Source organism: Fusarium oxysporum, chromosome 7, assembly GCF_000149955.1.
Source record: "Fusarium oxysporum f. sp. lycopersici 4287 chromosome 7, whole genome shotgun sequence".
Taxonomy (NCBI): domain Eukaryota; kingdom Fungi; phylum Ascomycota; class Sordariomycetes; order Hypocreales; family Nectriaceae; genus Fusarium; species Fusarium oxysporum.
In genome coordinates, this window is record NC_030992.1 from 3,536,907 (window position 1) to 3,550,646 (window position 13,740).

General features: G+C 50.0%; 4 protein-coding genes across 4 annotated transcripts; 3 read left to right on the forward strand and 1 right to left on the reverse strand.

Annotated features, from left to right (window-relative positions):
- The first annotated feature begins 67 nt into the window (after positions 1-67).
- On the forward strand, positions 68-2,582 carry FOXG_10541 (uncharacterized protein). The gene has a single exon (XM_018389940.1). The coding sequence runs from the start codon at positions 147-149 to the stop codon at positions 2,349-2,351; it is 2,205 nt and encodes a 734-aa protein (XP_018248293.1). The 5' UTR covers positions 68-146; the 3' UTR covers positions 2,352-2,582.
- On the reverse strand, positions 2,336-3,881 carry FOXG_10542 (uncharacterized protein). The gene has a single exon (XM_018389941.1). The coding sequence runs from the start codon at positions 3,560-3,562 to the stop codon at positions 2,573-2,575; it is 990 nt and encodes a 329-aa protein (XP_018248294.1). The 5' UTR covers positions 3,563-3,881; the 3' UTR covers positions 2,336-2,572.
- A 326-nt stretch (positions 3,882-4,207) lies between these two features.
- Positions 4,208-7,691, forward strand: FOXG_10543 (uncharacterized protein). The gene is made up of 2 exons (XM_018389942.1): positions 4,208-5,548; positions 5,601-7,691. The coding sequence occupies exons 1-2, from the start codon at positions 4,672-4,674 to the stop codon at positions 6,890-6,892; spliced, it is 2,169 nt and encodes a 722-aa protein (XP_018248295.1). The 5' UTR covers positions 4,208-4,671; the 3' UTR covers positions 6,893-7,691.
- Positions 7,692-13,045: 5,354 nt separating this feature from the next.
- On the forward strand, positions 13,046-13,611 carry FOXG_20320 (uncharacterized protein). Its single transcript, XM_018400591.1, has 2 exons — positions 13,046-13,205; positions 13,336-13,611. The coding sequence occupies exons 1-2, from the start codon at positions 13,159-13,161 to the stop codon at positions 13,418-13,420; spliced, it is 132 nt and encodes a 43-aa protein (XP_018248296.1). The 5' UTR covers positions 13,046-13,158; the 3' UTR covers positions 13,421-13,611.
- Positions 13,612-13,740: the final 129 nt, after the last annotated feature.

The following is a 13,740-nucleotide window of genomic DNA, read 5'->3' on the forward strand; positions in this document are numbered from 1 at the left end:
CTTTAACGGAACGACAGGTGCGGTACGTACCTCCCCAGGACTTTCCATCGATAAGACCTTATCGAACTTTTTTTTTCGCTCTGGTCGCAAGGCCATTCTATTCTACTTTATTAAATATAACCATTTTGCACAACCATACAGTAAACATGGGTGCTTCAAAGAACGACCGAAAGCGCCCACATACTGAGGCAGAGGAGCTCGATCCCGCTTCTTTCGAAGATCGCGACAATGGAGCAGTAAAGGCCTCCAAGAGAGCCCGAGTCGAAGAACGACGATCGCTCTTCGTTCGATCACTACCTCCCGGTGCCACGAGCGAAAGTCTTACCGATTTCTTCTCTCAGCATTACCCAGTGAAGCACGCTACTGTTGTTGTCGACCAAAAGACCAAGGAGTCAAGAGGTTACGGTTTTGTAACATTGGCCGACGCTGAGGACGCTGCAGAGGCCAAGAAAGCTCTGAACAACCAAGATTGGAATGGACGCCGAATCCGCATTGATGTTGCTGAGCCAAGACAAAGAAACAACACCACCGGCGAATTGCCTGCTCACAAGGTTCGCAAAGAGGAGCTTCAGCGACCCCCAAAGCTCATTGTGCGCAACCTGCCTTGGAGCATTAAGACATCAGAACAATTGAGCCATCTTTTCAGAAGCTTTGGAAAAGTCAAGTTTGCCGATCTGCCTCAAGACAAGGGTAAGCTCAAAGGATTCGGTTTCGTTACCCTCAGGGGAAGACCGAACGCCGAACGTGCGTTGGAAGCCATCAACGGCAAGGAGATTGACGGAAGAACCCTGGCTGTTGACTGGGCTGTTGACAAGGATACCTGGGAGAAGCAACAACCAGAGGAGAATGCTAAGCCTAAGAAGGCACAAAAGAAGCAAGAAGATGATGAGGAAGACGAGGATGACCAAACGTCTTCAGAGGGAAGCGATGATGAGGATGAAGAGGAGGGTGGCGCAGAGGTTAACAGAGATGATCAATTGGATGCTGATCTGAAGAACTTCTTCAAGAATCACATGGAGAACCTCGAGGATGAGGAGGATGATGATGAAGAGGACGACGAAGATGATGAAGCTGACAAGCAGGCTGAGAAGGAGGTGCAGAGCCTGGCTCCGAAGAGGATGACAGACAACACGTCAACTGTCTTCATTCGCAACCTACCGTTTACGACCACAGATGAGCAACTCAAAGATTTCTTTGATCATTTTGGCAAGGTTCGATATGCCCGAGTGGTCATGGACAAGGTCACGGAGAAACCTGCAGGTACTGGTTTCGTCTGCTTCTACGACGTCGACGACGCCAAAAAGTGCATCAAAGGCGCTCCTCGCCCTGACCCATCTGTTGCAGCTGCCAAGAACTCTATTCTCCAAGATGAGAGTGCTGATCCTGATGGCAAGTACACACTCGACGGACGTCTTCTCCAGGTCGCACAGGCAGTCAACAAGCAAGAGGCAACCAACCTCGCTGACAGCTCCCTCGCCAAGCGTAACGAGAAGGACAAGCGCAAGCTCTTCCTACTGAACGAGGGTGTGATCGACCGAGGCTCACCTCTATTTAACCTCCTCACACCCTCGGAAATGCAAGTGCGACAAGCCAGTGCCGCTCAACGAAAGAAGCTTGTGCAGGGTAACCCCAGTCTGCACTTGAGTCTGACTCGATTGGCTATTCGCAACATTCCCCGAAACATGGACTCCAAAGATCTTAAGGAACTTGCGCGAAAGGCTGTTGTTGAGTTTGCAAAGGAGGTCAAGGCAGGCCGCCGACAGCCGCTATCAAAGGAAGAGAATGCACGAGATGGAAAGGATGCTAAGGAGAAGGAGCATGAGCGCAAGGCGAAGGGCAAGGGTATCATTCGTCAAGCCAAGATCGTGTTCGAGAGTGGACAGGGACAAAAGATGCCAGAGAAGGATGGTGGCAAGAGTCGTGGTTATGGTTTCATCGAGTATACCTCACACCACTGGGCCTTGATGGGACTGCGTTATCTCAACGGTCATCAGCTCGAGAACGAAGTTGGCAAGAAGCAGAGACTGGTCGTTGAGTTCGCTATCGAGAATGCCCAAGTTGTTCAACGACGACGTGCCAACGAGGAGAGGTCTAGACAACTCAACCCAGAGCATAACAAGGCTGCAAAGGCTGAGGGTCAGCCCAAGACAAATGCTCAGCATACCAGGGATGACAAGAAGCGCGGACGCAAGGGTGATAAGGTTCATAAGGGTGGCAAGGACAGAGGCAGCAAGCAGGCCGAGGAAGAGGGCGGCCGGAAGCCAGAATCAGATGCCGAGATGAAGCACAGATTGATTGCGCGGACCAGAGTGATGCGCAAGAAGAAGGCTCTGAGCCGGGGAAAGAAATGAGTGCTAGAGTTTTGATACCTATCTACTTAAGAGTGTTTAGAACGAACTCCACGGTTAGGGGTGTATTGCGATTAGAGATCAGCCTATCGATCGATTGACTGGAAGAGCATAATGTCGAAACTTCTTTTGTCGTTGTAATATTACATTTTCCAAATCATACATCATTGAGCTGAGAGCTAATTCTACTTCAGCTCCTCCATCGCACTCTGAGTGCAAAGTCATTATTTCCAGAGCCAACCAGTCTTTGCTTTTGCAGTTCCATCCACCTTGGTGCCAGACTCCTGACCATCCTTATCCTTATCCTTATCCCCGATCTGTGCATGTTCATTATCCTTTGGGGCAGGTCGAACGGTATAATGGCTGTGGCTTCCAATCTCATTGCCGTTCCCATCCAGTGTCTTGACCAACGTCTTTGTGTGCAGGTAGCCGAATCGATCTACATATTCGTCCTTAGTAACGACCTGCTTCTCATCACTTCCAGGCTTCTGCAGCTGCTTGTCTTCACTGCTAGAAGGTGCCGTAGGGTGGTCCTCGGTAATCAGCTTCATAAACGAATCCCAGGGCGATCGGTCGCTAGCAAAGGATGACTGAATGGCAGAGAATAGTTCATCAAAGTCGTTCGGTACTCTGCGCAGGTTGCGGTGTCCATGAAGCTCTGCACGGAGATCCTCAATTTCATACTCAGCTGAATTTTCTCTTTCCCAACAACTTCTCTCTTCATTGCGTTCTTCACTACTCAGAGCATGTTCTCGCTTAGTCTCTCTCAAGGTATCGTTCTTTTCATCCTCGCCAAAAGCAGCGCGCCATACCTCTTGAGCCCTGCGGTCTAACTCTTCGTGTAGTTGGTCCCAATTATTGTTCGCAAGCGATTTCACAAGCTTGGCGGGTCCAGAGTCTTCCAAGAGACCCTGCGATCTCAACCTGTGCAGCCAAAAGTACGCAGGCTCACCATCCGGGTACATAGATCGGAGGAGTTTCCGTTGCTCATATCGGGATTTGATATCTGGTAGTTCTTTTCCTTGTGACTCAGCAAGGAGATCCTCAAAGGCGTCTTCGAATGTGAAGATGGAAGTGTCTATGTCGGAGGGTGCATCGTTTGGTCTTGGCTGGGGCATATCGCGAAGGGCCAGCGGAGAATAAGAGGAGAAGGCAATGGAGGTCATGCTCTGTTCAGATGGCCAGGCGAAGCCAAGATCCAAAGGTCCCAGCATAGTGGATGCGTTTGTGTGTTGTGTGTAGTGAGTTGTGAGTTGTGATGCAGTTGAGACTCAATCAAGTTAGAGCCCAGTCGTTTATGTATGAAGCTCTGTTCGCAACCCGGTTTCCGTGAGGTATCAGAAACGTCGGAAGATGGCTTCGCTGAAATGCGTCTTTTAGGAGGTCATGTAGATTGAGATTCTATTAGATAGATGAACTATAGGTAGTAAGGAACTCTCAGAGAAAGTGCCAGAATTGATGCGACATTCGTTGTGATTCCAGAATTGAATTGAATAGAGAAAACCATGTGACAATGGAAAGCTCTCGTTGCGAGTTATGACGGCAAAGTCCAACGCTAGTGGGGGTAGCGGGCAACAACGGGCATCCCCCTCCGGGAGTAAGAAAACTTGAGACTTTAGCAGAGGATGCTAAAATAAATTTGGTAAAAGCGCCGTAAGCTTGGGCTAGAACTACCTAAATATTTTTATCATCTATGATGGAGGTCCTAAGTTTTCTTGCCTCCCCTAGGCATAGATCCAGTGGATTACAGTTGATCTTTGATTCTATTGGCCTATTTCAGCGACAAGACCCTGAGCCAGAGACTGGGCTCCGCTTTGACACCTCAGTTTCTGCTTTCTGCCTCGCCTAAAAATGCGAGATGACATTGGATCCCGGGGCTCGCCAAGGCCGTGCCAACCGTGGACATACATCACCTAGATTACCAACTTGACTCTCGCAAGGCAAGCTTCTGTCTTGTCTTTTTGAGACATTATTCTTTTGTTTCTTGGTGAATTCTCCCTAAAAAAAAACCCATCGCCATCATCATCGACAATTCATCATCTTCTCCGTCTGCGACGGCTGGCCATGTACTGCACAACGCAGCTTGATACTGACCATCCGCTGCCCCCATGATACTCTTAATTACTTACTACCAAACTGACACTATCGATTCTTCCACCACGACGTTGGTCACGCTTTATCCGTCCAAGCTCAGTCATCTTATTGTCCGTTCCCGGTGACCGATCCTCCGAATTTTCCAACGTTTGTCTGATTATCGCGCCTTAATTTTTGCTATCGACCGTCGCGAATTTATCCAAAACCTGTCGTGCTCCTCTCCCGCCAGATGATGCGGCTGGCCAATGTCGAATCGCCATGGCCATCAATGGTGGTCGATTCTTGGGCGCAAGACGCCTCCAATAACTCCTCTCATCACGGCCATTCCGGCAAACCCGGTGACAAAATACAAGAGTGGTCCTCACTTATCGGTATCGTCACAGCCATTGTAGGCAATGTACTTATCGCTCTTGCGCTGAATGTTCAGAGATACGCACATATTCGACTTCACAAGCAAAGGAGTAGGAACCGGAAGAGGGCGAAAGAAGCATTGAAGCGCCCCCGCCCTGGAGATCAAGGTGGCTCATACGGCACCATTGGAGGAGGTAGCGATGGAGCTGGGTATCAAAATGGTCACGGAACAATTACAGATGATGGAAATCGCATGGACGAGAGCTGTGAAACTGATCCGCTGACCGGGTCCTTTCACTCCGAGGCATCACAGAGCACCGATAGCAAAGAGGATGATACGTCTTCATCATACCTCAAATCTCCGTACTGGTGGTTGGGTCAAGTTCTTATTACTCTTGGCGAGATGGGCAACTTTCTCGCATATGGCTTCGCCCCCGCTTCGATTGTCTCTCCTCTTGGAGTTGTCGCCTTGATATCGAACTGCATCATTGCGCCTGCCATGTTCCACGAGAAGTTCCGACAGCGCGATTTCTGGGGTGTAGTTATTGCTGTAGGTGGTGTTGTTACTGTTGTTCTGAGCGCAAAGCAAGAGGAGACCAAGTTGAACCCTCATGATGTATGGGACGCGATCACTACGTTGGCTTTTGAGATCTATCTTGCCGTGACCATATTTCTTATCCTGGTCTTGATGTGGGCAAGTCCTAGGTACGGAAGACGCACGATTCTTATCGACCTGGGACTTGTTGGTTTGTTTGGTATGTGACACGGTATAGTAGCTCGCTCTGCAGACACTGACTATAGATCTAGGCGGCTACACTGCCCTTGCGACAAAAGGCGTTTCGTCGATGTTGTCTTCCACTCTTTGGCGTGCTTTTACAACTCCTGTCACTTACGTTCTCATCGTTATTCTCCTTGGGACGGCAGTCATGCAGATTCGCTACGTCAACAAGGCGCTGCAACGTTTCGATTCGACCCAGGTTATCCCAATCCAGTTTGTAATGTTTACGCTGTGTGTGATCATTGGAAGCGCTGTCCTGTACCGCGATTTCGAACGAACGAACGCTGAACAGGCGGCCAAGTTTGTTGGAGGTTGTCTCCTTACCTTCTTCGGCGTCTTTCTCATCACTAGCGGCCGTGAGCAAAGCCATGATGACGACGAAGTCCTGTCTGAAGACGATGATTTCGAGGATACCATAGGCCTTGCAAACCAGGAAGGGAATGGCACAGCGTCCTACCAAGACGGCCAGGGGTTTTCTACCCCCAAGTCACAATCACGACGGTCCAGTCACCTGTCGGGTCTTAATTATCCTGATGCACAGAGAGCCTTGAAAGCGGCGGTTACACCACATCAGGACAACAACAATCTCCCATCAGCCAAGGCTTTGGGTTCTCAGATGTCCCCAGGCCAGGAGACTATGGCTTCTGGTTTCCCTTGGAACGATTTCGGAGGGCCGTCAACACCACCGGGAAGGGGCGTTAGGGCGTACTCTACAGACTCTGTTGCACCACCGGGGACCGCGGGCTCAGCGGCGTTTGCCTCCCACCCAACAACACCGATGAGAGATGCCCTAGCTACTGATGGCTCGCTTCTCCCACGGCCTCAAGCTAGTCCTTCGAAGCCCGGTGGTACTGGAAGCCGATCCAGGACCTTTATCTCCCCGTCCCCTCTATCGTCAACAGTTACGGCTGTGGTCAAGGACGCCTTTCTGCGCGCGTCTGACGACCCGAGTGTGCGCCAGTCCTCGATGCGTCGTATACGTTCCACCATCCGTGCCGGGCTGTTCTTTAAAGAAGACGATGAGAATGCTGATCCCGAGAACAACTCCCGGTCGAACACGCTCCCCGCACAATCAGCAGCGCCAGTATCAGTGGAAAATCTTCCTAGCGCCTTAGACGAGGCTGAGAGGCCTGCAGGCGAGGACGATCTGGTGCGTCGGCGGTCACGTAGTGTTAGTGATACACTAGGCGATTTTTTTGGCGTCCGGCGCAAGAAGCGCCATGATGGCTATTTCGCGAGCGACGTCGAAGATGTGACAATAGGAGGAGCTACCCCAGGTCAAGATCGGACGGATCGTCAAGGGAATTGCCGAGAAGTATAATACGAGGAGCATCTAATAATCATGTTTATGCAAACACATACACATTGCGACCCGGCGTTGGTTAGCACATTACTCTTCTTACTGGCGCCGGAGTCATTTCGTTGTCCAGGCTTCTAGCGTTGGCGTTTGGGGTCTTAGAGTAGGGGGTGATGAGATTAGCTCAGTTTCTGGGATAGCATATGTTTAGCAGCATTTTATTGCTTCCATGTTTAGAATCCAATGGATAATCGCTCGCCTTGCAGTTACAAGCCTGAACCGGAGCTGGACAGGGGAATTTGGTAGCCTCGGGATGATCAATGGCGGGGCCTCTCTTCTCTCCCGTCTCTTATCTTGAACCATCGTTTTGCTTGGTGTCTTTAAGCTTGAGGTTCAGTGAGTTAGCGACTGGACGCCTAGTCCTGAAACGAAACAGTCGAATGTTGCTCTTGTCGATCGTGATGGAAGATGTGACAAGTGCCGTAATTGGCTGAAACATTAGAACTCGCTTCTCGCGTCGCATTGAAAAAAGATCATAAAACTGTGCACTGTGCTATCATGGTACCCTGCTTCATCTTCGCTTAGGGGTCTTGAGGAGGAACGGTAGCGGAGCGAGTGCCCGAGAACAACGTATATTCAACGCATCTATGCATGTAGCCATAGCATCTATCTCATATGTAGGTGAGTATAGGCACTGCAGTAGGCAGGTATAATGGGTTGGTAGCTCTGGTATAGGTAGTTCGTGTAACCAGGCGTAATACAAACTGCCGGATATTCGCCGAATGGTGTCTTGTAAGTTGCAAAAGTGTCAAACATTAAGGCCAAGCCACGAGAAGAAAAGGCCCCTTTCCCGTTTGGCCTGACAGGGGAGGTGTTGTATTCTCCGAGGCTACAAGACCCCAATTGGGATACGATCAGCTCCTGTGGCCCTGTAGGTTACTCGCAAGCTAAGCTAAGTCGTAGTGCTTCCGAGCTTGTGAACCATGAGCGTTGGGCTCCGGTGCCAGGAGGGAGCAGAAGAGCGAGGGGATAGCATGTGTCTGTCTCCAACGTCTTGCGCAACCTCGGAATTGAGTTTGTTAGCGAATGGTTAGCTGTCTGATGTCTGTCTGCAAGGAGCTCTAAATTGGGACTGGGGCATATCCGCCATACTGTACTTGCTATGTACATACAGGCATTCATGGATGGGACTGGGAGACCCAAGAGACTGATTGTTCATTTACCGACAGGTAGGTAGCTCTGATGCCATGCAGCATAGACAGTTAGACTGGCCTGTTTTCAAGGCCCAGATCCCATTATCTTGGACTTGGAGGACCAGGGAAGTAAATGAGATCCCTGTCCTTGAATTTTTGGGACGTGGCACTTTGAGTTCAGGAACAGACAGGTACAGACAGACTAACTGTTAGCAAAGTTACTAGAGATTGAGCTGCTGGGTACAGGGCCTGAGTATCAGTAGCCAGAGTTGACAAGATCGTCTTCCTTGCAGAATTGGCTTGCAAAAATGCATTGCCAAGATAATGTGACAGCTCCTTTCAAGTGCGGCAATTGAATCGGCCACCATGAGATGCAGTAAAGACACTGAAGAAGCCTAGGGAAGAAACAGATGAGGCCGATAGACCCAGCGACGGAAGACGAGAATTGATTCCGCGGCGCTAAACCTCCAACAACCAACAACCGACAGGCCTCTTTAGCGGCGGGAAGGAAGGGCCAGAGGGCCGAGGAGACGACGGGCAGGCCAGGAATAACAGAACTCTCCAGTGAATCCTCCACTGAATATCAATGCCTAGACCTGGAATGCAAGGGTCGAGAGGCTCAACATCCGACCAACTCTCATGAAAAGAACTGGGTAATCGGTTTCGGGTGGGTGAGTGAGCTTGGGTTCCCGATCCCCGCAAAGAGATCGGTAATAATACAGTCTGTCTACCTAGTCGCTATTCCCTACCGTAGGCGGAGGCTGGAGAGATGTCACACTGTATCAAGGTTTGCCGATGAAGGGTTGATGCTTGTTTCCCTTGAGGTCCTCTGTATCCGTACCTACATATTGTATTGTTCCACAGTTCTGCATGTTGTATCCGCTTCCGCGTACACCGGGTCGTGTTCTGTCGTATCGATATCCATAGTACGAACCCTAATAACATCCCTCAGAAGGGGAAAAAAAAAAAAAAAAAGTCAATGAGCCGCCCTTACCTATGTCCAAATGTTTGACTGCGTCTTCAGCTGCAAGGACCGAGGATTCACACACAGGCATGCGCATGGTCAACAGAGATAGTCACACCGACTTATTATAGAGTCCGGGGGTTGCATGAATTTCGACGTCGTACATTCCGTGGTCGCATATGTACAGCAGCTAAGTTGACTTTGTGTCTGTCTGTCTAGCCGTTGTAAGTGTAGGTGTTGACTGTTGGCTCTGAGAGAATGGATGAATTCGGCCCTTGGAACTGCAACATGCGCATACCCGCGCTGATGTACCGTATGCTCGTGTGCGGTACAGCAGAGTCCAGCCAGTCTGTACAGCATTCATCTCGAACCCAGGCTTGAGCCCAAGTCTGTGGGTGGCCGTTGTAAACGGGCAAGGGAGGGTATCCGCAGTTCTCAGTGGTTTGGTTGGTTCAGTAAAGGTTGTCACAAGGGCTTCCGATGCCGTAAAAAGGCACCGCGCGCGAGCTTCCGCAGGGCAGAACAGGGCAAGGGTCGGGTGTAAGACTGCAAGTGATGAAGGCGTCGTAGGCGGCCCATCGCGGCCCTTTCTGCGCCGATTGGCTGCTTTACTGATTGACAGGTGTAGCACAGTCAGCAAGCCAAGCAAGCAAGCATTTCCTCTTTGGACAATGAAGCAATACTTGTTCAAAAGCAAAGACCATATGTATGTAGTATTCAGGATGGACTGTTAATATGGGAACCCTCAGCATCAGGAGATTCAAGAGCATAAGCAAGATGTTGTGTTACTGCATCAGGTAGGTATCTCCATCAACAACAACCAGCAAACACAAGAGTTCACCGGGGACGTATTCCTTCAGAAGCACGTCTCCTCATCGGTGTACCTAGTCTATGGGACTCGTGTAGATTTTAACCAAGTGTGGTAGGTCGGTGATCATCAAAGAAAGACCTCAATCTCCCCCGCGCTGCAGACTCTGTCATTCCGAATGCTTGACATCCATGATGCCAATGTCAACGAAATCCGGGTCCCTGGTCTGCCAGGTTGAATGTACGAGATAGCTAAAGCAGTAAAGCTCCCGCCTGCCAGTGAGCGAATTCGTCAATCTCACCAACGATCACTGGAAGAACCTACCTCGTTAGGTAAGGCATCGGTTTGATATGTTAGTGGAGGGTAAGCAGACAGATAGTTCTGTGCCTGTTCCTGATCCTGCCACCGTTCCTGACAGCCATCGGCTAAAGTGAAAGCGATTGTTTGTGTCAGTGGCGTTAATCTGCTCCGATTACCCGGTGCATGAGGTGTCAAGATGAAATCCCCAAAATTCTTCATCGAAGCATGAAGGAATACGGCGCAGTTTAATTTGCCTACCCGGTAATAGCTTAGAGTGTGACTGGTGATTTCAATGCTCGTGACCAATCACTATACTTGTCCTGACCTGGATGCTTACCTCATGCTGAGATGCAGCTTTCACACAATTATCGCAGGGAACTTTTGGGGTCAGTGAGATTTGAATTATCGTATGCACATGGAAAAGTGTACCCGGAGTCAAAATATCGGGACCAACCGCGTATGACGAGACACGACTGCCTTATTGAATATCCCACTGACCGGTACCCAGCTTAATGAGAGATAAGCTCAAACGCACCTTCTCGAATAGTCAGGTAGTTGATTAATATATGTAACTATTTGCCTGTGCCAATCGGAAAACCGTAGGGTAGGTAATATTGGGTTGGGCGGGCATGGGAGGTGAAGTGAAGTGAGTGGTATAATGGAGGGAAGGAAGGACCATATTCGGCATCTAAACGGACAGGAAGACCTGGGCATGGGCAACTTTATCAACACCCGAGTTATCGCATCTCACCAGTGTTTTCTCAAAATGCCTTTCATCGTCAATAAAATTCACTCTGCTGTTTCGATTATCGTGTCATTCTGCTCATAATCTGCATATTAATTTTCAACGGCAAAACCATATCGTGACGACGTCGAGAATCGAAGGTTCCATCGCGGCTTCTGGCGCCACCTGGCCTCCGTCTAGCAGCCTCTAACAGTCTCAAAGCTACCCAAGCCCAGCCTTAGCGTCTCGGGTCATCAAGCCCCCAAAGCAGCTCCTGCAGCCCCAGGGTCAGTGGCGGCAAACACCCGTATGCCGTTGCCCAGGACGCTCTGTACGTATTCCTTAGCTCAGCAGCTGGCGCAGCTTCTTGTGGAGCTTGGAGCAGGGGCAGGATGCCACTTTGGTCATCAGCATGATCAGTTCCTGGGCCCATGATGAGTTAATCGAGACAGAGGGGGCCATATCGCTCCCTACGCACCAACGCGCGATTCAAGCAGGAGTTGGGAAATCAAAGCTCTCCCGAGCCCCAGCTAAGTTCTGTTACACGCACGTTCTTGATGGCCTCAGTGTGTTCGCTCAAGGGCCCGGCACTCCTACCCCTGACCGCTAACTACAAAGGGTAAAGGAATCCTGGCCCTGGCGCTACTGCACGTTACTGCAGGGCCCTGGTTCCCTCCGTTATTGACCCCTCCCAGACTGCAACACTAACTCGCAAGCAATTGGAAGAGCCAACAAGGTCGCGGCAATGTCCCAGAAAAAGATTCACCGCGTCTGTTTCGTCGCATCGGCATCAAGCTTTTTGTCTAATCATATTCGCTCATCCGGCTGCCCTTCCGCGTCATCCACGAGCCGATCTTCTTTTTTCAAACCCGGATTCTTGGACGGCGCAGTGTCTTGCAAAGCCCACCACGCGTCCGTTGTCCCACAGCCCGTCCCAGCGCAGCGGGTCAGGGCAGAATTAAGACGCCTGAGCAACCGCTGGCTGCCTTTCTTGTTGATGTTCCTGTTTTACTTACCGTAGGCGTCGGTGCCATTTGTGCACAAAGCTCACCTCAACGCTCAGGCTGGGTGCCACGCCGTCTGTGTGCTGTAACAGCCAGTCTAGCTCAGCCCCTAACCTTGCTTAGCTCCTAGACTCATGATTCTCTCTCCATCCGGCCCTTATCTCTCGTGGGGTTAGGTGAGATTTCTACGACATGAGAAAATCTCGTTCCCTGGTTACATAGGCGTCTAAAAACAGTCCATGAATGTTCTGCCGCCCCTTCCAACAACGAAATGAGGATGTGGTTTATCAAGATCAAGACTCGTCTTGGCAACACTATGGCGCCTCCAATGAAATGAAATGAACCAGCAATCTCCTCATATCGATAGCTTTTGACTCAAGCAACTCAATGGATTTCATGGCTTGGAGAGCAAGCTTCCAACTGAAATAATGGCTGCATCGCCAAACGTTATCTGGTCTATGATCATGGGAAAAGGCATTGCACACGTTTCAAAGCAGGCTTCATCGTCCAGATCCCACGTGTTTTCTGGGCTGATTATGATAGACATGCTTAAACCATGCCTTTAGCTAGATCTTGTTCCAAACCACCGGTGGTTATAGTCCACAGCAAGGAAACTCCTTAAACTAGGAGAAGATGAAGCAATCTGCAGATGTGGTCATTGCTCAACCTTGGCCACGGTCTGTATCATCCTCGCCATCCCCGACGCTAAAACGAACCACAAGATGTTTAGTGGGCTTCCAGAGCTTGCAACGCCGGACGCGTTTCTTCTGATGACCCGCAAAAAGGTTCTTGAGCTAGCGCGTCATCTGTTGCCCTGCTCTCAAGTTCAGTCCTCTCAGTCAAGTCAAAACGATAACATGGTGCGTGAATGAACATGCAGCTGCTGTGGCATCCCTGAGATTGCATGTCTCGCAGACGATGGATTATTAGTCGAAGGCATGGAAACGGCACAGCGTAAATGAGAATGAAGAGAACCATGAAGCCATGCATGGGGAAGCACAAAGCAAGTGTCCCAAGGGCTCCGAATATACGGATGGAAATGCAGTGGGGTAGAAGGGCTGGGTGAGAAGACCCTTGCAGTTTTCACCGATCCCCTCTCTTCTGGGTCTATTGCATGTCTTCTGTGAAGTGTTGCCATGTCAAGGTCTCGGTAAGTAATTTCGAACTTTCATTAGATCCCTCCGATTTTGATTTAAAGGACTCCCCGGTTACATTCTGTCCATGTCCATTTCTAGATAACGAATCGTTTGATCATAGAGTCTTAATACCAACTTGAAGGGGCCGGTTCACTGTGTTCATGTCCCACCTCCAGTCTCCAGAACTCCCCACGACGTCAATGGCCGAGTACGTAACCTGCTCTGTGGGTTCATTCGTCATCCGAGCCAAGCGGAGTGGCTATGACTTCGTTCCTGCATTGCTCATGGAGCTGGCTCCCCCAAAGCTACTGACATAGAGCAGAGCTAACAGGGAACAGTCTTTGGTCCTCTGTCGAGTATTGCACTGAGCGCAGCAGGCTTGACGCGGTCTGTCCGTTGTGTGTCACTCAGAAGCTTTGCTAGTAAATCTTGGAGACAGAAAGTCTATCAAACCGGGCGCCGGAATCCAATGTCGTTATCTGGCACGAGCTCAGCGTGCTGAACCGCAAGATATCGTGTATTGAACGACGCACAGCTGAGAAATAAACAGAGTCTAGATTCCACGACTTGTTGCTGCGTTGCCATTACTAACTAACCCAACTGCAGAGACCGACTTTTCCTTCTTCCTTTTTTTTTTTTTTTTTTTTTTTTTTTGTGCTTTGGCTTTGAGCTCTTGTCGTTGTTTCAAGCTGCTGCGAAAGAAAAACCTGCCCATTGACGCACGCGTAACGACCCATCGCATC

What these genes read in the sequence shown, in the direction of transcription:
- FOXG_10541 (XM_018389940.1), top strand. Translation starts at nt 147, where the DNA reads ATGGGTGCTTCAAAGAACGACCGAAAGCGCCCACATACTGAGGCAGAG.
- FOXG_10542 (XM_018389941.1), bottom strand. Translation starts at nt 3,562, where the DNA reads ATGCTGGGACCTTTGGATCTTGGCTTCGCCTGGCCATCTGAACAGAGC.
- FOXG_10543 (XM_018389942.1), top strand. Translation starts at nt 4,672, where the DNA reads ATGATGCGGCTGGCCAATGTCGAATCGCCATGGCCATCAATGGTGGTC. An exon ending in GGGACTTGTTGGTTTGTTTG is followed by an intron (nt 5,549 to 5,600) that starts GTATGTGACACG and finishes CTATAGATCTAG; the next exon opens with GCGGCTACACTGCCCTTGCG.
- FOXG_20320 (XM_018400591.1), top strand. Translation starts at nt 13,159, where the DNA reads ATGTCCCACCTCCAGTCTCCAGAACTCCCCACGACGTCAATGGCCGA. An exon ending in CCCACGACGTCAATGGCCGA is followed by an intron (nt 13,206 to 13,335) that starts GTACGTAACCTG and finishes AACAGGGAACAG; the next exon opens with TCTTTGGTCCTCTGTCGAGT.